This window comes from Coloeus monedula, assembly GCF_965178545.1.
Source record: "Coloeus monedula genome assembly, chromosome: 37".
NCBI lineage: Eukaryota > Metazoa > Chordata > Aves > Passeriformes > Corvidae > Coloeus > Coloeus monedula.
This window is the reverse complement of record NC_138817.1, coordinates 1,266,644-1,289,434: the sequence shown is the minus strand read 5'-3', so window position 1 is coordinate 1,289,434 and position 22,791 is coordinate 1,266,644. Positions and strand designations below refer to the sequence as shown.

The window sequence follows — 22,791 nt, the reverse complement described above, 5'->3', positions numbered from 1 at the left end:
TTTGCCCCAAATCCCGCTCCATTCCCCGCCCCAAATCCGCGTTTTTCTCCCCAAAATCCTTTTCCTTCCCTTCCTGAAAATCCCCTTTTCCCACCCAAAATCCCCCAGGTTTTTTTCCCCTCCTCCAATTCCGCTTTTTCGCCCCCAAAATCCCGCCGGGTTTGGCCCAAAATTCCGCTTTTTGCCCTCGGAATTTCCGGGCCTTTGCTGCTCCCCAAATTCCTCGGTTTTCAGCCCAAAATCTCGCCGAGGGCAGCGGCCGCTCAGGGGTCACTCAGGGGTCACTCAGGGTCACTCAGGGGTCACTCGGGGTCACTGGGGTCACTCAGGGGTCACTCAGGGGTCACTCGGGGTCACTCAGGGTCACTCAGGGTCACTGGGGTCACTCAGGGTCACTCAGGGGTCACTCAGGGGTCACTCGGGGGTCACTCAGGGGTCCCTCAGGGTCACTCAGGGTCACTGGGGTCACTCAGGGGTCACTGGGGTCACTCAGGGGTCACTCATTGGTCACTCAGGGTCACTGGGGTCACTCAGGGGTCACTGGGGTCACTCAGGGGTCACTCAGGGGTCACTGGGGTCACTCAGGGTCACTCAGGGGTCACTCGGGGTCACTCAGGGGTCACTCAGGGGTCACTCAGGGGTCACTCCAGGACATTGATCAGGGGTCACTCCCAGGACAACGATGACCAGTGGTCACTCAGTGGTCACTCCATGGTCAGTTTGTGGTCACTCCATGTGGTCACTCTGGGGTCACTCTGGGGTCACTCAGTGACCACTCCAGGGGTCACTCTGTGGTCACTCAGTGGTCACTCCACGGTCAGTTTGGGGTCACTCTGGGGTCACTCACTGACCACTCCAGTGGTCACTCCACGGTCAGTTCATGGTCACTCCATGTGGTCACTGAGCGGTCACTCAGTGGTCAGTTCGTGGTTACTCTGGGGTCACTCCAGGGTCAGTTGGTGGCCACTCCATGGGGTTGCCCAGTGGTCACTCAGTGGTCACTCAGTGGTCACTCAGTGGTCACTCAGCGGTCACTCAGCAGTCTCTTAATGGTCACTCAGTGGTCACTCAGTGGTCACTCAGCGGTCACTCAGTGGTCACTCCGTGGTCACTCAGGGCCCGCAGAACACGGCGTGGGCCCCCAGGGCGGCCCCTCCGGCCGCGGCGATGGCGGCTTCGGCCACCAGAGTGACCACGGCCACGGCCAGCGGCTGCTCCGGGGGGGGCACCTGCGGCCAGGGGAGAGCGGCGGTCACTGGGGTCAGCCAGGGGTCACTCAGGGGTCACTCAGGGGTCACTCAGGGGCACTCAGTGGTCACTCAGGGTCAGTCAGGGTCACTCAGTGGTCACTCAGCGGTCACTCAGGGGTCACTCAGGGTCACTCAGGGGTCACTCAGGGGCACTCAGGGGTCACTCAGGATCACTCGGGGTCACTCAGTGGTCACTCAGGGTCACTCAGGGGTCACTCAGGGTCACTCACTGGTCACTCAGTGGTCACTCAGTGGTCACTCAGAGGTCACTCAGGGTCACTCAGGGGTCACTCAGGGTCACTCAGGGTCACTCAGGGGTCTCTCAGGTGTCACTCAGTGGTCACTCAGGGTCACTCAGGGTCACTCAGGGGTCACTCAGTGGTCACTCATTGGTCACTCAGGGTCACTCAGGGGTCACTCAGGGGTCACTCAGCGGTCACTCACTGGTCACTCAGTGCTCACTCACTGGTCACTCATGGGTCACTCAGGGTCACTCAGGGTCACTCAGGGTCACTCATTGGTCACTCAGTGGTCACTCAGGGTCACTCATTGGTCACTCAGTGGTCACTCAGTGGTCACTCAGGATCACTCAGGGTCACTCAGGGGTCACTCAGGGGTCACTCAGTGCTCACTCAGTGCTCACTCAGTGGTCACTCAGTGGTCACTCAGGGTCACTCAGGGTCACTCATTGGTCACTCAGCGGTCACTCAGGGGTCACTCAGGGTCACTCAGTGCTCACTCAGGGTCACTCAGGGTCACTCAGTGCTCACTCAGGGTCACTCAGTGGTCACTCACTGGTCACTCAGTGGTCACTCAGTGGTCACTCAGCGGTCACTCAGCGGTCACTCAGCGCTCACTCAGGGTCACTCAGGGTCACTCAGCGGTCACTCAGTGGTCACTCAGCGCTCACTCAGGGTCACTCATTGGTCACTCATTGGTCACTCAGCGGTCACTCAGCGGTCACTCAGGGTCACTCAGGGTCACTCAGGGTCACTCACTGGTCACTCAGCGGTCACTCAGCGGTCACTCAGCGGTCACTCAGCGGTCACTCAGTGCTCACTCACTGGTCACTCAGCGGTCACTCAGGTGTCACTCAGCGGTCACTCAGTGGTCACTCAGCGGTCACTCAGTGCTCACTCAGGGTCACTCAGGGTCACTCAGGGTCACTCAGCGGTCACTCAGGGTCACTCACTGGTCACTCAGCGGTCACTCAGGGTCACTCAGGGTCACTCAGTGCTCACTCAGCGCTCACTCAGGGTCACTCAGTGCTCACTCAGGGTCACTCAGGGTCACTCAGGGTCACTCAGTGGTCACTCAGCGGTCACTCAGGGTCACTCACTGGTCACTCAGCGGTCACTCAGCGGTCACTCACTGGTCACTCACTGGTCACTCACTGGTCACTCACTGGTCACTCAGGGGTCACTCACTGGTCACTCAGCGCTCACTCAGTGGTCACTCAGCGGTCACTCAGGGTCACTCAGTGCTCACTCAGGGTCACTCAGTGGTCACTCACTGGTCACTCAGTGGTCACTCAGTGGTCACTCAGCGGTCACTCAGCGGTCACTCAGCGCTCACTCAGGGTCACTCAGGGTCACTCAGCGGTCACTCAGTGGTCACTCAGCGCTCACTCAGGGTCACTCATTGGTCACTCATTGGTCACTCAGCGGTCACTCAGCGGTCACTCAGGGTCACTCAGGGTCACTCAGGGTCACTCACTGGTCACTCAGCGGTCACTCAGCGGTCACTCAGCGGTCACTCAGCGGTCACTCAGTGCTCACTCACTGGTCACTCAGCGGTCACTCAGGTGTCACTCAGCGGTCACTCAGTGGTCACTCAGCGGTCACTCAGTGCTCACTCAGGGTCACTCAGGGTCACTCAGGGTCACTCAGCGGTCACTCAGGGTCACTCACTGGTCACTCAGCGGTCACTCAGGGTCACTCAGGGTCACTCAGTGCTCACTCAGCGCTCACTCAGGGTCACTCAGTGCTCACTCAGGGTCACTCAGGGTCACTCAGGGTCACTCAGTGGTCACTCAGCGGTCACTCAGGGTCACTCACTGGTCACTCAGCGGTCACTCAGCGGTCACTCACTGGTCACTCACTGGTCACTCACTGGTCACTCACTGGTCACTCAGGGGTCACTCACTGGTCACTCAGCGCTCACTCAGTGGTCACTCAGCGGTCACTCAGCGGTCACTCAGGGTCACTCAGGGGTCACTCAGGGATCACTCAGTGGTCACTCAGGGTCACTCAGCGGTCACTCAGGGGTCACTCAGCGGTCACTCAGGGGTCACTCATTGGTCACTCAGCGGTCACTCAGGGTCACTCAGGGTCACTCACCTCCCCCTGCAGGTTCAGGAAGGCGTTGGCGTAGGCCCCTCCCCCCAGCAGCCCCTCCCCCACCGCCAGCGCCGCGGCCACGCCCAGCGCGGGCAGCAGGTGATTGACAGCCACGGCGGCCAATAGGAACGCGGCGTTCAGCACCTGGGGGCGGGGCCGGGGAGAGCGGGGGTCAGAAATGGGGGGAAAATGGCGGAAATTGGGGAAATCGGGGAAATCGGGGATCTGTGGGGCAGGAAAAGGGGTCAAAAAGGGGTGAAAAACGAGCAGCGAATAGCTCCGAAATGGGGTAAAAATGGGATTTTCACGGGAATTCGGGCTCGCTGTGGGGCAGGGATCTGTGGGGCAGGGATCTGTGGGGCAGAGAGCGCAATGTCTGGGTCAAAACCGCCTCCAAAATGGCTTCAAAATGACCCAAAAATGGGATTTTTGACGAGATTTTCATGAGAATTTTGGCTGCCTATGGGGCAGGATCTATTGGGGCAGGAGCTGGGGGGCACGGAGGATCTATGGGGCAGATCTATGGGGCACAGAAGGGTCTATGGGGCAGGGGGATCTATGGGGCAGATCCATGGGTCAGGGATCTGTGGGGCACAGGGGGATCTATGGGGCAGATCTGTGGGTCAGGGATCTGTGGGTCAGGGATCTATGGGGCAGGGATCTATGGGGCAGGATCTGTGGGTTAGGGGAATCGATGGGGCACAGATCTATGGGGCACAGGGGAATCTATGGGGCACAGATCTATGGGTCAGGGATCTATGGGGCAGGGATCTATGGGTCAGGATCTATGGGGCACAGAAGGATCTATGGGGCAGGGGGATCTATGGGGCAGGGGGATCTATGGGGCAGATCCATGGGTCAGGGATCTGTGGGGCACAGGGGGATCTATGGGGCAGATCTATGGGGCAGGGATCTGTGGGTCAGGGGAATCTATGGGGCAGATCTATGGGGCACAGGGGGATCTATGGGGCAGATCTATGGGGCACAGAAGGGTCTATGGGGCAGGGATCTATGGGGCAGGGGGATCTATGGGTCAGGATCTATGGGGCACAGAAGGATCTATGGGTCAGGATCTATGGGGCAGGATCTGTGGGTCAGGGGGATCTGTGGGGCAGGGATCTATGGGGCAGGATCTATAGGGCAGGGATCTATGGGTCACGGATCTGTGGGGCACAGAAGGATCTATGGGGCAGGGGGATCTGTGGATCAGGATCTATGGGGCAGGGATCTATGGGGCACAGAAGGATCTATGGGGCAGGGATCTATGGGTCAGGGATCTGTGGGGCACAGATCTATAGGGCAGGGATCTATGGGGCAGGGATCTATGGGGCAGGGATTTTTGGGGCAGGGATCTATGGGGCAGATCTATGGGGCACAGATCTATGGGTCAGGGATCTGTGGGTCAGGGATCTGTGGGTCACAGAAGGATCTATGGGGCAGATCTGTGGGTCAGGGATCTATGGGGCAGGGATCTATGGGGCACAGAAGGATCTATGGGGCACAGGGGGATCTATGGGGCAGATCTATGGGGCACAGGGGGATCTATGGGGCAGATCTGTGGTTCAGGGATCTGTGGGTCAGGGATCTGTGGATCAGGGATCTATGGGGCACAGAAGGATCTATGGGGCAGGGGGATCTATGGGGCAGGGGGATCTATGGGGCAGATCCATGGGTCAGGGATCTGTGGGGCACAGGGGGATCTATGGGGCAGATCTATGGGGCACAGAAGGATCTATGGGGCAGGATCTGTGGGTCAGGGATCTATGGGGCACAGATCTATGGGGCAGGGGGATCTATGGGGCAGATCCATGGGTCAGGGATCTATGGGGCACAGGGGGATCTATGGGGCAGATCTATGGGGCAGGGATCTGTGGGTCAGGGGAATCTATGGGGCAGATCTATGGGGCACAGGGGGATCTATGGGGCACAGAAGGATCTATGGGGCAGGATCTATGGGGCAGATCTATGAGGCAGGGATTTTTGGGGCAGGGATCTATGGGGCAGGATCTGTGGGTCAGGGGAATCTATGGGTCAGGATCTATGGGGCACAGATCTATGGGGCAGATCTATGGGTCAGGGATCTGTGGGGCAGGGGGATCTGTGGGGCAGGGATCTATGGGTCAGGATCTATGGGGCAGATCTGTGGGTCAGGGATCTGTGGGGCAGGGATCTGTGGGGCAGGGATCTGTGGGGCAGATCTGTGGGGCAGGGATTTTTGGGGCAGGGATCTATGGGGCAGGATCTGTGGGTCAGGATCTATGGGGCACAGATCTATGGGGCACAGAAGGATCTATGGGGCAGGTGAGGGATCTGTGGGGCAGGTGAGGATCTATGGGGCAGGTGAGGATCTATGGGGCAGGAGGGATCTATGGGGCAGGGGGGATCTATGGGGCAGGGATCTGTGGGTCAGGATCGATGGGGCAGATCTGTGGGTCAGGGATCTGTGGGTCAGGGATCTGTGGGTCAGGGATCTGTGGGTCAGGGATCTGTGGGGCAGAGATCTGTGGGTCACACCTGCAGCAGCGCCAGGAGCCAGAGGCGCCGCAGGCGGAAGCAGCGCGAGGACGAGCGAGAGACGAAAACCCCGGCCTGGTACAGGAGCTGCAGCCTGGGGGGCAGAGAGAGAGGGGGGTCAATGTGTGGGGCAGGAGGGGTCAAAGTGTGGGGCAGGAGGGGTCAAAGTGTGGGGCAGGAGGGGTCAAAGTGTGGGGCAGGAGGGGTCAGTGTGTGGGGCAGGAGGGGTCAGTGTGGGGCAGGAGGGGTCAAAGTGTGGGGCAAAACAGGGCTGAGATGTGGGGCAGAGCAGGACTGATCTATGGGGCAGGTGAGAGCCGATCTATGGGGCAGAGATGCCTTGATCTAGGGGGCAGGAGTGGGGTGAGATGGGGGTCAATCTATGGGGCCTCATCCGGGTCAATCTATGGGGCAGAAGAAGGCTCAGATGTGGGACAGGTTTGGGTCAATCTATGGGGCAGGAGCGGGGTGAGATGGGGGTCGATCTATGGGGTCTCGTTTGGGTCAATCTATGGGGCAGGGACAGCTCGATCTATGGGGCAGAGAGGGTCGATCTATGGGGCAGAGGGGGCTCAGTGTGGGGCAGGGGAGAGCTCGATCTATGGGGCAGGAGTGGGGTGAGATGGGAGTCAATCTATGGGGTCTCATCCGGGTCAGTCTATGGGGTCTCGTTTGGGTCAATCTGTGGGGCAGGTCGGGGTCAATCTATGGGGCAGGGAGAGCTCGATCTGTGGGGCAGAGGGGGCTCAGTGTGGGGCAGGTCCGGGTCAATCTATGGGGCAGGGAGAGCTCAATCTATGGGGCAGGTCTGGGGTCAATCTATGGGGCAGAGGGGGCTCAATGTGGGGCAGGTTGGGGTCAATCTATGGGGCAGGAGCGGGGTGAGATGGGGGTCAATCTATGGGGTCTCGTTTGGGTCACTCTGTGGGGCAGCTCTGGGGTCCCTCTATGGGGCAGCTCTGGGGTCGCTCTATGGGGCAGAGGCCCCTCCCCCCCCCGCCCCTCCCCCCCCCACTCACGTGCGGTACTGGGCGCTGTGGGGGAGGGGCGAGGAGGGGAAGTAGAGCAGCTCCATCTGCGGGGGGTGGGGGAGGGGCCGGGGTGGGGGAGGGGCCGGCGGCGGGGGGGGGGGCGTTCTCAGCCCCTCCCCCACCCCCCTCAAAAAATCCCGGCGCCTTTGCCCCTCCCCCACCCCCCCTAAACCCCTCCCCCCACCCCAATCCCGCCATCTTGGCCCCTCCCCCACCTCTCCCAGCCCCTCCCCCACCCCCAATTCTGCCATCTTGGCCCCTCCCCCACCCCCAATTCCGCCATTTTGGCCCCTCCCCCACCTCCCCCAGCCCCTCCCCCACCCCATTCCCGCCATTTTTACCCCTCCCCCCACCCCATTCCTGCCATCTTGGCCCCTCCCCCACCCCCAATTCCGCCATTTCTGCCCCTCCCCCACCCCATTCCCGCCATTTTGGCCCCTCCCCCACCTCCCCCAGCCCCTCCCCCACCCCATTCCCGCCATTTTGGCCCCTCCCCCACCTCTCCCAGCCCCTCCCCCACCCCCAATTCCTTCATTTTACCCCTCCCCCACCCCCCCAAAACCCCTCTCCCCACCCCCATTCCCGCCATTTCTGCCCCTCCCCCACCCCATTCCCGCCATCTTGGCCCCTCCCCCACCTCCCCCAGCCCCTCCCCCACCCCATTCCCGCCATTTTTACCCCTCCCCCCACCCCATTCCCGCCATCTTGGCCCCTCCCCCACCCCATTCCCGCCATCTTGGCCCCTCCCCCACCCCCTCGCGCCCCTCCCCCACCCACCAGCCCCTGGTTGACGAAGTATTCGGCGAAGTAAACGAGGCCCAGCGGCGCCCCCTGGCGGAGAGCGGCCTGCGGGGAAGGGAGGGGGGGTGGGGGAGGGGCGGGGTCAGGCCCGGCCCCTCCCCCACCCCCGGTTTTACCGAAATTCCCCGGTTTTATCCCCAAATTCCCGATTTTTCCCCCAAAATTCCCATTTTTCGTCCCAAAATGCCCGTTTTCCCCCAAAATCCCCCATTTTTCCCCCCAAATCCCCGTTTTTAACCCCAAAATTCCAACTTTCCCCCCCAGAATTCCCATTTTTTCCCCAGCTTTAGCCCCCCAATCCCGTTTTTTCCCCAAAATCCCTCATTTCATCCCCAAAATCCCTTTTTAATCCCGAATTTCCCATTTTTTCTCCAAATCCCCCATTTTTTCCAAAATTCTCATTTTTTACCCCAAACTCCCCATTTTTAACCCCAAAATCCCCATTTTCCCCCAAATTTCCCCCAACTTCATCCCAAATTTCCACAAATTCCCCCAAGTTTTCCCAAAATTTCCCCAAATCCCCCCAAATTTCTCTAAATTTACCAAAATTCCCCCGAATTCTCTCAAATTCTCCCAAGCTTCCCAAATTTTTTCCCAAATTTTCCCCAAATTTCACCCAAAATTACCCAAATTTTCCCCAATTCCTTCAAATTCCCCCAAATTTCCCCGAAATTTTCCTATTTTCCCTTATATTTCCCAAAATTTCCCAAATTTCCCCGATTTCCCCCCAAATTTTCCCAAATTTCTGCAAATTTCTCCCAATTTGCCCCAAATTCCCCCAAATTTCCCCAATTTTCCCCTAATTTTCCCAAATTCCCCCAAAATTTCCCCAAAATTTCTCCAAATCCCCCCAAATTCCTCTAAATTTTCCCAAATTTCCAAAAATTCCCTCAAATTCCCCCAATTTTCCCCAAATCTCCCCAACTTCACCTTAAATTTTCACAAATTCCTCCAAATATTTCCAAATTCCCACAAATTCCTTCAAATTTTCCAAAATTCCCCCAAATTCTCCCCAATCTTCCCAAAATTTTTCTCAATTTTTTCCCCAATTTCCCCCCCATTCCCCCAAATTTCTCAAAATCCTCCCAAATTCCCTCAAATTCTCCCCAATCTTCCCAAAATTTTTCCCAAATTCCCCCAAATTTCCTCCAAATTCCCCTAAATTCCCCAAATTCCCCCAAATTTCCCCATTTTCCCTAGATTTCCTCCAAATTTCCCCCAATTCCCCCTGAATTTTCGCAAATTTCTGCAAATTTGCCAAATTTCCCCAAATTTCTGCAAATTTCCCAAATTCCCCCAAATTTACCCCAAATTGCCCCCAAATTCTCCCCAAATTCCCTCAAATTGCCCCAAATTCTCCCCAACTTTCCCAAAATTTTTCCCAAATTCCCCCAAATTTCCCCCAAATTCCCACAAATTTCCCTCATTTCCCCCCAAATTTCCCCCAAATCCCCCCAGGCCCCGCCCCCTTTAGGCCCCGCCCCCTCCCCGGTTCCCGCCATTTAAGCCCCGCCCCCTCTCCAGGCCCCGCCCCCTCCAATTTCCCCAATTCCCCCCAATTCCCCCAAATTTCCAAATTCCACCCAAATTCCCCCAAATGTCCCCCAAAATTTCCCCATTTCCCCCAAATTTACCCCAAACTGCCCCCAAATTCTCCCCAAATTCCCTCAAATTCCCCCAAATTCTCCCCAACTTTCCCAAAATTTTTCCCAAATTCCCCCAAATTTCCTCCAAATTCCCCTAAATTCCCCCAAATTCCCCCAAATTTCCAAATTCCCCCAAATTCCACCCAAATTCCCCCAAATGTCCCCCAAAATTTCCCCATTTCCCCCAAATTTACCCCAAACTGCCCCCAAATTCTCCCCAAATTCCTTCAAATTCCCCCAAATTCTCCCCAACTTTCCCAAAATTTTTCCCAAATTTCCCCCAAATTCCCTCAAATTTCCCCCAAATTTCCCTCATTTCCCCCCAAATTTCCCCCCAATCTCCCCAGGCCCCGCCCCCTTTAGGCCCCGCCCCCTTCCCGTTTCCCGCCATTTAAGCCCCGCCCCCTCTCCAGGCCCCGCCCCCTCCAATTTCCCCAATTCCCCCCAATTCCCCCAAATTTCCAAATTCCACCCAAATTCCCCCAAATATCCCCCAAAATTTCCCCATTTCCCCCAAATTTACCCCAAATTCTCCCCAAATTCCCTCAAATTCCCCCAAATTCTCCCCAACTTTTCCCAAAATTTTTCCCAAATTCCCCCAAATTCCCACAAATTTCCCTCATTTCCCCCCAAATTTCCCCCAAATCCCCCCAGGCCCCGCCCCCTTTAGGCCCCTCCCACTCCCATTTCCCGCCATTTAAGCCCCGCCCCCTCACCTTGGCCACGCCCCACGGGCCCCGCCCGGCCCCGCCCCCCTGCGCCGGGTGGGGGAGGGGCGGCTCCGGAGGGGGGGGAGGGGGAGGCCCCAGGAGGAAGAAAAAACTGGGGAGAAAAAAGGGGAAAACGGGCAAAAATGGGGGGAAACGGGAGATTTGGGGGAAATCGGGGAGATTTGGGGGAAATTGGGGAGATTTGGGGAGAAATTTGGGGGATTTGGGGAAAAATTGGGGAGAATTTTAGGAAAATTTGGGGAAATTTGGGGAGAATTTGGCTGAAAATTGGGGGATTTGGGGAAATTTGGGGGAAAACGAAAAAATTGGGGGAAATTTGGGAAAATGTGGGGGAATTTGGGGGAAATTTTGGGGAAATTTGGGAAAATTTGGGGGGAAATTGAAGAAATTTGGGGAAATTTGGGGCAAATTGGGAGAAATTTGCAGAAATTTGTGAAAATTTGGGGGGAAATTGAAGAAATTGGGGGAAATCTGGGGAAATTTGGGAAATTTTGGGAAATATAAAGGAAATTTGGAAAATTTGGGGGAAATTTGGGGGAAATTTGGGGGAATTGTGGAAAAATTGAAAAATTTGGGGGAAATTTGGCAAAATTTGGGAGGAAAAAGAGGAAATTTGGGTTACGAAACACAAAATTTGGGTTAAAACCGCAAAATTTGGGAGAAAAGACAAATCTGGGGTAAAAATTGGAAAATTTGGGGTAAAACCTGCAAATTTTTTGGGGAAAAAAGCAAATTCGGGGCTAAACCTGCAAAATTTTGGGTTAAAGACAACCAATTTGGGTTAAAAATACAAAATTTGGGGGAAAAAACAGAATTTAGGGAAAAAGGGAAATTTGGGGTCAAAATTGCAAAATTTGGGATAATAAATGCAAACAGAATTTAGGGAAAAAGCAGAAATTTGGGGGAAAAAAGCGGAAATTTGGGGGAAAAAGCAGAAATTTGGGGGGAAAAAGCGGAAATTTGGGGGGAAAAGCGGAAATTTGTGGGAAAAAGCAGAAATTTGGGGAAAAAAGCGAAAATTTGAGGGAAAGAAGTGGAAATTTGGGGGAAAACGCAGAAATTTAGGGGAAAAACCAGAAATTTGGGGGGAAAAGCGGAAATTTGGGGGGAAAAGCGGAAATTTGTGGGAAAAAGCGGAAATTTGGGGGAAAAAGCGAAAATTTGGGGGAAAAAAGCAGAAATTTGGGGGGAAAAGTGGAAATTTGGGGAAAAAGCGGAAATTTGGGGGAAAAAAGCAGAAATTTGGGGGAAAAAGGGGAAATTTGTGGGAAAAAGCAGAAATTTGGGGAAAAAAGCAGAAATTTGGGGGAAAAAAGCAGAAATTTGGGGGGAAAAGTGGAAATTTGGGGAAAAAGCGGAAATTTGGGGGAAAAAAGCAGAAATTTGGGGGAAAAAGGGGAAATTTGTGGGAAAAAGCAGAAATTTGGGGAAAAAAGTGGAAATTTGGGGGAAAAAGCAGAAATTTGTGGGAAAAAGCAGAAATTTTGGGGAAAAAAGCAGAAATTTGGGGAAGAAAGCAGAAATTTGGGGAAAAAAGGGGAAATTTGGGGGGAAAAGCAGAAATTTGGGGGAAAAAAGCAGAAATTTGGGGGGAAAAAGCGGAAATTTGGGGGAAAAAGCGGAAATTTGCGGGAAAAAGCAGAAATTGGGGGGAAAAAGCGGAAATTTGGGGGAAAATGCGGAAATTTGCGGGAAAAAGCAGAAATTGGGGGGAAAAAAGCAGAAATTTGGGGGGAAAACCAGAAATTTGGGGGGAAAAGCGGAAATTCGTGGGAAAAAGCAGAAATTGGGGGAAAAAAGCAGAAATTTGGGGAAAAAAGCAGAAACTTGGGGGAAAAAAGGGGAAATTTGGGGGGAAAAGCAGAAATTTGGGGGGAAAAGCGGAAATTTGGGGGAAAAAGAGGAAATTTGGGGGAAAAAGTGGAAATTTGGGGGAAAAAGAGGAAATTTGGGGAAAAAAGTGGAAATTTGGAGGGAAAAGCGAGAATTTGGGGGAAAAAGGGGAAATTTGTGGGAAAAAGCAGAAATTTGTGGAAAAAAGCGGAAATTTGGGGGGAAAAGTGGAAATTTGTGGGAAAAAGCAGAAATTTGGGGAAAAAAGCAAAAATTTGAGGGAAAGAAGTGGAAATTTGGGGGAAAACGCAGAAATTTGGGGAAAAAAGCGGAAACTTGGGGAAAAAGCGGAAATTTGGGGGAAAAGCGAGAATTTGGGAAAAAAAGCGAAAATTTGGGGGAAAGAAGTGGAAATTTGGGGGAAAATGCGGAAATTTAGGGGAAAAACCAGAAATTTGGGGGGAAAAGCGGAAATTTGTGGGAAAAAGCAGAAATTGGGGGAAAAAGAGGAAATTTGGGGAAAAAAGCGGAAATTTGGGGGAAAAAACAAAAATTTGGGGGAAAAAGAGGAAATTTGGGGAAAAAAGGGGAAATTTTGGGGGAAAAAAGCAGAAATTTGGGGAAAAAAGCAGAAATTTGGGGAAAAAAGCAGAAACTTGGGGGAAAAAAGGGGAAATTTGGGGGGAAAAGCAAAAATTTGGGGAAAATAGCAGAAATTTGGGGGAAAAAAGTGGAATTTTGGGGGAAAAAAGCAGAAATTTGGGGGAAAAAAGCGGAAATTCGGGCAAAACGCTGCAAGTTCAGGTTTCACCAAAACGCCGGGAATTTTGGGGCTGAAAGCGGCGAGTTTGGGGGCGATGGCTGTCCCCGGCCCGCCCCTCCCCCCCCTCACCTGAGCAGCATGCTGGGGGGCAGGGCCAGAGCTGGCAGCAGCGCGTGGGGGAGGGGCAGCACCGCCCGCAGCCCCCAGAAGGACAAAGCCCCGCCCAGTCCGGCCGCGCCCGTCCCCGACGACCAATGGGAGAGGCCGGAGCTGCGGGGGGAGGGGCCAGGGTGGGGGAGGGGCTCAGGCCACGCCCACCCCCTCCGAGCCACGCCCCCCTCCCCCGATTTTGGTTCGAGGCGGTTTTGGGGCCCCCTCCCACCCATTTTAAGGCCCCTCCCACTGTTTTGGGGGATTTTCATCCATTTTGGGTGATTCGGATCCATTTTGGGTGATTCGGATCTTTTTTGGATGGTTTGGACCCATTTTAGGTGATGTGGACCCATTTGGGATGATTTGGACCCGTTTTTGGATAATTCGGACCCATTTTTGGGCTGATTGGGACCCGTTTTTGGATGATTTGGCCCCATTTTTGGGTAATTTGGACCTCTTTGGGATGATTTGGACCCTTTTGGATGATTTGGACCCATTGATGGGTGATTTTGACCCATTTTAGGTGATTTGGATCCATTTTGGGTGATTTGGATCTTTTTTGGGTGATTTTCACCTATTTTTGGATAATTTGGACCCATTTTTGATGATTTGGACCCATTTTGGGATAATTTGGACCCAATTTTGGGATAATTTGGAACCTTTTGGGATAATTTGGGCCCTTTTGGGGGTAATTTGGGGCCATTTTGGGGTAATTTGGGGCCATTTTGGGGTAATTTGGGGCCATTTGGGGGTAATTTGGGGCCATTTTGGGGTAATTTGGGCCCTTTTTGGGGTAATTTGGGCCTTACCTGGGGTAGGAGGACGCCAAGGTCAGGAAGGTGACCTCACCCAGCCCCGCCCCCGCACTGCCGAGGGCCACCCCTGGGAGAGGAGAGAGTGACCCTGAGTGACCCCTGAGTGACCCCGAGTGACCCCTGAGTGCCCCCTGAGTGACCCTGAGTGACCCTGAGTGCCCCCAGTGACTCCTGAATGACCCCTGAGTGACCTTGAGTGACCCTGAGTGACTCCGAGTGACCCCGAGTGACCCCTGAGTGACCCTGAGTGACCCCACAGTGACCCTGAGTGACCCTGAGTGACCACTGAGTGACCAATGAGTGACCCTGAGTGACCTCTGAGTGACCCCTGAGTGACCCCTGAGTGACCCTGAGTGACCTCTGAGTGACCCTGAGTGCCCCCAGTGACTCCCAGTGCCCCCCAAGTGACCCTCAGTGACTCCTGAATGACCCCAGTGACCTTGAGTGACCCTGAGTGACCCCTGAGTGACCCTGAGTGACCCTGAGTGACCCCGAGTGACCCCTGAGTGACCCTGAGTGACCCCTGAGTGACCCTGAGTGACCCCAGTGGCCCCTGAGTGACCCCTGAGTGACCTGGGAGTGACCCCTGAGTGACCCCTGAGTGACCCCAGTGACCCCTGAGTGACCCCAGTGACCCCGAGTGACCCCTGAGTGACCCTGAGTGACCAGTGAGTGACCCCTGAGTGACCCCTGAGTGACCCCTGAGTGACCCCACAGTGACCACTGAGTGACCTCTGAGTGACCCCTGAGTGACCCTGAGTGACCCCGAATGACCCCACAGTGACCCTGAGTGACCCCTGAGTGCCCCAAGTGCCCCCCAGTGCCCCCAGTGCCCCCTGAGTGCCCCCAGTGCCCCCTGAGTGGCCCTGAGTGACCCCGAATGACCCCTGAGTGACCCCGAGTGACCAAGTGACCCTGAGTGCCCCGAGTGACCCCTGAGTGACCCTGAGTGACCTCTGAGTGACCCCTGAGTGCCCCCAGTGACTCCCAGTGCCCCCCGAGTGACCCTCAGTGACTCCTGAATGACCCCTGAGTGACCCTGAGTGCCCCCAGTGCCCCCTGAGTGACCCCGAGTGACCCTGAGTGACCCTGAGTGACCCCTGAGTGACCCCTGAGTGCCCCCAGTGCCCCCTGAGTGCCCCCAGTGACCCCTGAGTGACCCCTGAGTGACCCCTGAGTGACTCCGAGTGACCCTGAGTGACCCCTGAGTGACCCCTGAGTGACCCCTGAGTGACCTCTGAGTGACCCCTGAGTGACCCCTGAGTGACCCCTGAGTGACCCCTGAGTGACCCTGAGTGACCCCTGAGTGACCTCTGAGTGACCCCTGAGTGACCCCTGAGTGACCCCTGAGTGACCAATGAGTGACCCTGAGTGACCCCTGAGTGACGCTGAGTGACCCCTGAGTGACCCTGAGTGACCCCTGAGTGCCCCCAGTGACCCCTGAGTGCCCCCAGTGCCCCCAGTGCCCCCTGAGTGACCCCTGAGTGACCCCTGAGTGCCCCCAGTGCCCTCTGAGTGCCCCCAGTGACCCCTGAGTGACCCCTGAGTGACCCTGAGTGCCCCCAGTGCCCCCCAGTGACCCCTGAGTGCCCCCAGTGACCCCTGAGTGACCCCTGAGTGCCCCCAGTGCCCCCTGAGTGCCCCCAGTGACCCCTGAGTGACCCCTGAGTGACCCCTGAGTGACCCCAGTGCCGCCAGTGACCCCTGAGTGACCCCTGAGTGACCCTGAGTGAACCGCGTGACCCTGAGTGACCCCTGAGTGCCCCCAGTGACTCCCAGTGCCCCCCGAGTGACCCTCAGTGACTCCTGAATGACCCCTGAGTGACCCCTGAGTGCCCCCTGAGTGACCCCTGAGTGCCCCCTGAGTGACCCTGAGTGACCCCTGAGTGACCCTGAGTGACCCCTGAGTGACCTCTGAGTGACCCCTGAGTGACCTCTGAGTGACCCTGAGTGACCCCTGAGTGACCTCTGAGTGACCCCTGAGTGACCCCTGAGTGACCCCTGAGTGACCCTGAGTGACCTCTGAGTGACGCTGAGTGACCCCTGAGTGACCCTGAGTGACCCCTGAGTGCCCCCAGTGCCCTCTGAGTGCCCCCTGAGTGACCCCTGAGTGACCTCTGAGTGACCCCTGAGTGACCCCTGAGTGCCCCCTGAGTGACCCCGAGTGACCCTGAGTGACCCTGAGTGACCCCTGAGTGACCCCAAGTGACCCTGAGTGACCCCTGAGTGACCCTGAGTGACCCCTGAGTGACCTCTGAGTGACCCCTGAGTGACCCCTGAGTGACCTCTGAGTGACGCTGAGTGACCCCTGAGTGACCCTGAGTGACCCCTGAGTGCCCCCAGTGCCCCCAGTGCCCCCTGAGTGACCCCTGAGTGACCCCTGAGTGCCCCCAGTGCCCTCTGAGTGCCCCCAGTGACCCCTGAGTGACCCCTGAGTGACCCTGAGTGCCCCCAGTGCCCCCTGAGTGCCCCCAGTGCCCCCCAGTGACCCCTGAGTGCCCCCTGAGTGACCCCAGTGACCCCTGAGTGACCCCTGAGTGCCCCCAGTGCCCCCCAGTGCCCTCTGAGTGACCCCGAGTGACCCTGAGTGACCCCGAGTGACCCTGAGTGACCCCTGAGTGCCCCAAGTGCCCCCCAGTGCCCCCAGTGCCCCCTGAGTGCCCCCAGTGCCCCCTGAGTGACCCCTGAGTGACCCCTGAGTGGCCCTGAGTGACCCCTGAGTGACCCCTGAGTGACCCCAGTGCCCCCAGTGCCCCCTGAGTGACCCTGAGTGACCCCTGAGTGCCCCCTGAGTGCCCCCAGTGCCCCCAGTGCCCCCTGAGTGACCCCTGAGTGACCCTGAGTGCCCCCAGTGACCCCTGACTGACCCCTGAGTGCCCCCCAGTGACCCCTGAGTGCCCCCAGTGCCCCCTGTGCCCGCCGAGTGCCCGCTCACCCCCCAGGCTGGCCAGGCTCCCTCTGGCCGCGGCCACGGCGCTGACGCTGCCCCACAGGCTCAGAGCCACGGCCACCACTCGCACCCTGGGGGGGGGGGGGAGGGGCCAAATGGGGGCGTGGCCACAGCTGGGCGTGGTCACACCCTGGCCACGCCCCCCCCTTTCCGTGCCCCCCCCCCAATTCCCTTTTTTCCCCCCAAATTTCTCTTTTTACCCCCAAATTTTCACTTCTTGCAGCCCCAAAATTTCCTTTTTCCAGCTTTGCCCCGAAATTTCCCGTTGTTCCTCCAAGCCCCGCCCCCTTTAAGCCCCGCCCCCTTTAAGCCCCGCCCCACCCCTTTAAACCCCACCCCCACCCCTTTAAACCCTACCCACTTTGAGCCCCGCCCCTTTGAGCCCCGCCCCTTTAAGCCCCTCCCCTTTAAACCCTTCCCCCTCGAGCCCCGCCCCCTTTGAGCCCCGCCCCTTTAAACCCCGCCCCTTTAAACCCTTCCCCCTTTAAGCCCCTCCCCTTTAAGCCACTCCCCCTTTAAGCCCCTCCCCTTAAGCCCCTCCCATTTAAGCCCCGCCCCATTAACCCCACCCATCTAAGCCCCGCCCCCTTTAAGCTCCACCCCTTTAAGCCCCCCCCCTTTAGGCCCCTCCCATTCGAGCCCCATCCCGAGGCTCCACCCCCTTTAAACCCCACCCCGGCCCCACCCATTTAAGCCCCGCCCCTTTAAGCCCCTCCCTCTTTAAGCCCCACCCAAGCCCCCACCCCCTTTAGGCCCTGCCCCTTTAAACCCCACCCTCTTCTGGCCCCGCCCCCTTTAAGCCACGCCCCTTTACCCCCTTCCAAGCCCCTCCCCCTTAAACCCCGCCCCTTTAACCCCTCCAAGACCCTCCCCTTAAGCCCCGCCCCTTTAAGCCCCTCCCTCTTTAAGCCCCACCCCAAGGCCTTGTCCCCTTTAAGCCCCACCCCTTTAACCCCTCCAAGCCCCTCCCCCTTAAACTCCACCCCTTTAAGCCCCTCCCCTTTAAGCTCCACCCGAGCCCCCGCCCCCTTTAAGCCCCTCCCCTCAGCCCCTGCCCCTTCAAGCCCCACCCCTTTTAAGCCCCGCCCCCTTCAGGCCTCACCCCCTTTAAACCCCACCTCCAGGCCCCGCCCATTTAAGCCCCGCCCATTCTGCCCCCACCCCCTTTAAGCCCCGCCCCTTCAGGCCCCACCCCTTCACCACTCCCCTTTAGACCCCACCCCTTCAGGCCCCGCCCCATTAAACCCCGCCCCTTTTAGGCCCCACCCCTTCAGTGTCTGCCCCATTTTAAGCCCCACCCCTTTAGGCCCCGCCCCTTCAGGCCCTGCCCCCTTTAGGCAACGCCCTTCCGGCCCCACCCATTTAGACCCCGCCCCCTTTAGCCTCGCCCCTTCCGGCACCGCCCCTTTAAGCTCCGCCCCCTTTAGCCCCACCCCCTTTAGGCACTGCCCTCTTCTGGTCCCACCCATTTAAGCCCCGCCCCTTCCGCCCCCACCCATTTAAACCCCGCCCCCTCAGGCTCCGCCCCCCTTTTAGCCCCGCCCCATTTAAGCCCCGCCCCTCCAGGCCCCGCCCCTCACCGCAGCGGGAGCCCCGCCCCCAGCAGGGGCAGCAGCAGCTTCACGGCGAGAGCAGGGAGGACGTCGGCCAGGAGCACGGCCTGCGCCCCAAAATCCCGGGAATTCACCCCAAAATCCCGGAATTCGGCCCAAAATCCCGGGATTCACCTCAAAATCCCGGGATTCACCCCAAAATCACGGGAATTCGCCCCAAAATCCCGAGAATTCACCCCAAAATCCCTGGATTCGCCCCAAAATCCCAGGAATTCGCCCCAAAATCCCGGAATTCGCCCCAAAATACCGGGATTCACCCCAAAATACCGGGATTCGCCCCAAAATACCGGAATTCGCCCCAAAATCCCGGGATTCGCCCCAAAATCCCGGGAATTCGCCCCAAAATCTCAGGATTCACCCCAAAATCCCGGGAATTCACCCCAAAATCCCGGAATTTGCCCCAAAATCCCGGGAATTAGCCCCAAAATCCCGAGAATTCGCCCCAAAATCCCGGGAATTAGCCCCAAAATCCCGGGAATTCGCCCCAAAATCTCGGAATTCGCCCCAAAATCCCGGGAATTCACCCCAAAAATCCCAGGAATTCGCCCCAAAATCCCGGGATTCTCCCCAAAATCCCAAGAATTCTCCCCAAAATCCCGGGATTCACCCCAAAAATCCCGGAATTCTCCCCAAAATCCCGGGAATTCACCCCAAAATCCCGGAATTTGGCCCAAAATCCCGGGAATTAGCCCCAAAATCCCTGGATTCGCCCCAAAATCCCGAGAAATCACCCCAAAATCCCAGGATTCACCCCAAAATCCCGGGATTCGCCCAAAATCCCGGGATTCACCCCAAAATCCCGGGATCCGCCCCAAAATCCCGAGAATTCGCCCCAAAATCCCGGGATTCGCCCCAAAATCCCGGGAATTCACCCCAAAATCCTGGAATTTGCCCCAAAATCCCTGGATTCGCCCCAAAATCCCAGGATTCGCCCCAAAATCCCGGGATTCGCCCCAAAATACTGGGAATTCACCCCAAAATACCGGGATTCGCCCCAAAATCCCGGGAATTCGCCCCAAAATCCCGGGAATTAGCCCCAAAATCCCGGAATTCACCCCAAAATCCCGGGAATTAGCCCCAAAATCCCAGGATTCACCCCAAAATACCAGGGATTCGCCCCAAAATCCCGAGAATTCGCCCCAAAACCCCGGAATTCGCCCCAAAATCCCGGGATTCACCCCAAAATCCCGGAATTTGGCCCAAAATCCCGGGATTCGCCCCAAAATCCCGGACTTTGCCCTAAAATCCCGGGAATTAGCCCCAAAATCCCGGGATTCGCCCCAAAATCCCAGGAATTAGCCCCAAAATCCCGGGAATTAGCCCCAAAATCCCTGGATTCGCCCCAAAATCCCGGGAATTCACCCCAAAATCCCGGGATTCGCCCCAAAATCCCGGGAATTCACCCCAAAATCCCAGGGATTCGCCCCAAAATCCCGGGAATTCACCCCAAAATCCTGGAATTTGCCCCAAAATCCCTGGATTCGCCCCAAAATCCCGAGAATTCGCCCCAAAATCCCAGGATTCACCCCAAAATCCCGGGAATTAGCCCCAAAATCCCTGGATTCCCTCCCAAATTTCCCCCTTTCCCCTGCAAAAATTCCCCTTTTTCCCCCAAATTCCCCTTTTTTCCCCCCAAAATTCCCTTTTTCTCCAAAATTCCCCTTTCCCCCACAAATTACACCTTTTTTCCCCCAAATTTCCCCTTTTTTCCCCAAAGTTTCCGTTTTTCTCCAAAATTCCATCGTTTTTCCCCAAAATTCCAACATTTTCCCCCCCAAAATTCCCTTTTTTTCCCCAAAAATCCCCTTTTCCCCCAAAATTCCCTTTTTCCCCCAAAATTCCACCTGTTTCCCAAAAATTTCCCTTCCCCCCCCCCAGAATTCCCTTTTCCCCCCTCAAATTCCCCTTTTTTCCCCCAAATTACCCCTTTTCCCACCAAAATTCCTTTTTCCCCAAAATTCCCCTCTTTTCCCCAAAATTTCCACATTTTCCCCCCAAATCCCCCTTTTTTCCCCAAATTGCCACCTTTTTCCCCAAAATTTTCCCCTTTTCCCCCCAATTTCCCCCAAATCTCCCCCCAAATTTCCCCTTTTCCCCCCCCAAAATTCCTCTTTTTCCCCCAAATTTGTCCCTTTTCCCCCCAAATTCCCCTTCCCCCCCCCCAAATTTCCCCTTTTCCCACCCAAACTTCCCCTTTTCCCCCAAAAATTCCCTGGGTTTTTTTTCCCCAAAATTCCCCCTTTCCCACCCAAAATCTCGACCACACCCCTTTAAACCCCGCCCCCTCCACCCCTCACCCAATCAGCTCCCTCCTCCCAAGCCCCGCCCCCTCATCTCCTCACCCAATCAGCTCCCGCCTTCCCCAAGCCCCTCCCCTTAAAGCCCCGCCCCCTCCACCCCTCACCCAATCAGCTCCCGCCTCCCCAAGCCCCGCCCCCTCAAGCTCCGCCCCCTCATCTCACCCAATCAGCTCCCGCCTTCCCCAAGCCCCTCCCCTTAAAGCCCCGCCCCCTCCACCCCTCACCCAATCAGCTCCCGCCTCCCAAGCCCCGCCCCTCCCAATCAGCTCCCGCCTCCCCAAGCCCCGCCCCTCAAGCTCCGCCCCCTCATCTCCTCACCCAATCAGCTCCCGCCTTCCCCAAGCCCCGCGCCTTTAAACCCCGCCCCTCCACTCCCCACCCAATCAGCTCCCACCCCCATTAAGCTCCTCCCCCTCAAGCCCCGCCCCTCCACTCCTCACCCAATCAGCTCCCTCCTCCCAAGCCCCGCCCCCTCAAGCCCCACCCACCCCCGTCCCCACAGGGTCGCAGTCATGGCGGCTCCGATTCCGCGGCTCTTCCCCCTAAAGAAAAAAACCGGGAAAAAAACCCCAAAATTTGGGAATTTCGCCGCGGGAAAAAAGGGGCGTGGCCTCCCCAAAAGGGGGCGTGGTTTTTTAAGCCAAAAAAGGGGGCGTGGCCACTCACGGGGCGTGGCTCCAGCAGGTCGCGGGCGGCGCTGAGCATCAGCACGTACGGGAAGTTGTTACAGAGCCCCAAAATCCTGCGGGGGGCGGGGCTTCAATGGGTGTGGCCGTTGTGGGCGGGGCTTAAAGGGCGGGGTTAATTAAAAAAAAAAAAAAACCGGCTCCGTTTTGGGGGGAAATCGGAGGTTTTTGTACCAAGCACTCACCAAAAAGCGGCTCCGATTCGCCACGAGGAGGTCGGGGGCGGTGGGGGAGGGGCGGGCTCGGCGGCTGTGGGGGGGGAGGGGAGGATTTTTAGGGTGATTTTAGCGGATTTTGGGGCCGGTTTGGGGCTCCCGGGCGCGGTTTTGAAGGCTCCGGGTGTTACTCCCGGTTCGCTTTTCCCGTTTCCATTCCCTATCACGCCCCGGCGTTGGAAATGCCGGGGTTTGTGGCGCTGTCTGTCCCAAATTCCCGCTTTTTAAGCCCGATTTTAGTGCCGGTTTTTGGCGCTCCCTCTCTCACCCGGCGGCAGCAGCGGTTCCTCGTCCGCCATGTTGGGGCGCTCATCACGTGACGGCGCTCGTCACGTGACACCCCCCCTTTGCCGCGGCGAGGGGGCGCGGCTTAAACCCATATTAGGAGATAATGGGCGTGGCTACGCGGCGCTCACCCCATATATGGACATATTGTGGGCGTGGCTTCACAACCACATGAATATTAACAAGTAGACGTGGCTTTGGCCATATATGGTGAATAGTGGGCGTGGTTTAGCGCCTCGGAGCTCCGCTCTCCCCTGAGGCGCCGCCGCCATTTTGTCCCGCCCCCCCTCCCCGCCTTTCCACCCGCGGGTCCCCTCAGGAGCCGCCGCCATTTTGCCCCCCTCCCCCTTCCCTTCCCATCCGTTCCGTTCTCCCGTCATGGCGCTGGTCTCGGCCGATTCGCGCATCGCGGAGCTGCTGGGGGAGCTGCACCAGCTCATTAAACAGACGCAGGTACCGCATTTTCGGGGGGTTTCGGGATGCCGCGTTTCCCTTTAGGATCCCCCGTTCCCTCTCAGGACTTCCCATTTTCCCCTCAGCGATCCCCGTTTCCTTCGCTTTTCCTCCGTTTCTCCTCAGCGATCCCGCTGTTTCCCCCCCATATCCTCTCACGGAGCTCCCGTTTCCCGCTCATGAGCCCCTCCAAATTCCCCATTTCGACCCCAAATCCACCCAGTTACCTCGTAAATCACCGGTTTTATCTAAAAACCGCTGATTTTTAGCACAAAATCGCTCGCTTCTATCCCACATTCAACTCTTTCTGCCTCCAAACCTTCATTTCCCCTTAAAAGCACCCATTTGTGCCCCCAAACCACCCATTTCTACTTCAAACCCACCCCCTTCGCCCTGAAATCGCCAATTTCTGC

The 22,791-nt window shown here is 56.9% G+C and overlaps 2 protein-coding genes across 6 annotated transcripts in view; one reads left to right on the top strand and one right to left on the bottom strand.

Annotated features, from left to right (window-relative positions):
- Positions 1–1,095: 1,095 nt before the first annotated feature.
- Positions 1,096–22,791, bottom strand: part of CLN3 (CLN3 lysosomal/endosomal transmembrane protein, battenin) — a 25,237-nt gene continuing 3,541 nt past the window's right edge. The window contains exons 1-14 of one of the 4 annotated variants that reach the window (XM_082300172.1): positions 21,909–21,973; positions 21,611–21,674; positions 21,406–21,526; positions 21,228–21,281; positions 18,407–18,486; positions 16,812–16,897; positions 13,871–13,943; positions 13,038–13,178; positions 10,298–10,403; positions 7,912–7,980; positions 7,123–7,178; positions 6,104–6,197; positions 3,590–3,733; positions 1,096–1,229 (exon numbers count right to left, since the gene is read on the bottom strand). In XM_082300172.1, coding sequence (XP_082156298.1) covers positions 1,113–1,229; positions 3,590–3,733; positions 6,104–6,197; positions 7,123–7,178; positions 7,912–7,980; positions 10,298–10,403; positions 13,038–13,178; positions 13,871–13,943; positions 16,812–16,897; positions 18,407–18,486; positions 21,228–21,281; positions 21,406–21,444 — 1,059 coding nt within the window. In that variant the 5' untranslated portion in view covers positions 21,445–21,526; positions 21,611–21,674; positions 21,909–21,973 and the 3' untranslated portion in view covers positions 1,096–1,112. Of the gene's footprint in view, positions 1,230–3,589; positions 3,734–6,103; positions 6,198–7,122; positions 7,179–7,911; positions 7,981–10,297; positions 10,404–13,037; positions 13,179–13,870; positions 13,944–16,811; positions 16,898–18,406; positions 18,487–21,227; positions 21,282–21,405; positions 21,527–21,610; positions 21,675–21,908; positions 21,974–22,791 lie in introns of those variants that run through there. The other 3 variants (XM_082300170.1, XM_082300171.1, XM_082300173.1) reach the window with 3 other exon arrangements.
- SGF29 (SAGA complex associated factor 29) overlaps positions 22,216–22,791 on the top strand; it is a 14,033-nt gene continuing 13,457 nt past the window's right edge. For both annotated transcript variants that reach the window (XM_082300177.1, XM_082300176.1), the window contains exon 1: positions 22,216–22,378. In XM_082300177.1, coding sequence (XP_082156303.1) covers positions 22,304–22,378 — 75 coding nt within the window. In that variant the 5' untranslated portion in view covers positions 22,216–22,303. The remainder of the gene's footprint in view (positions 22,379–22,791) is intronic.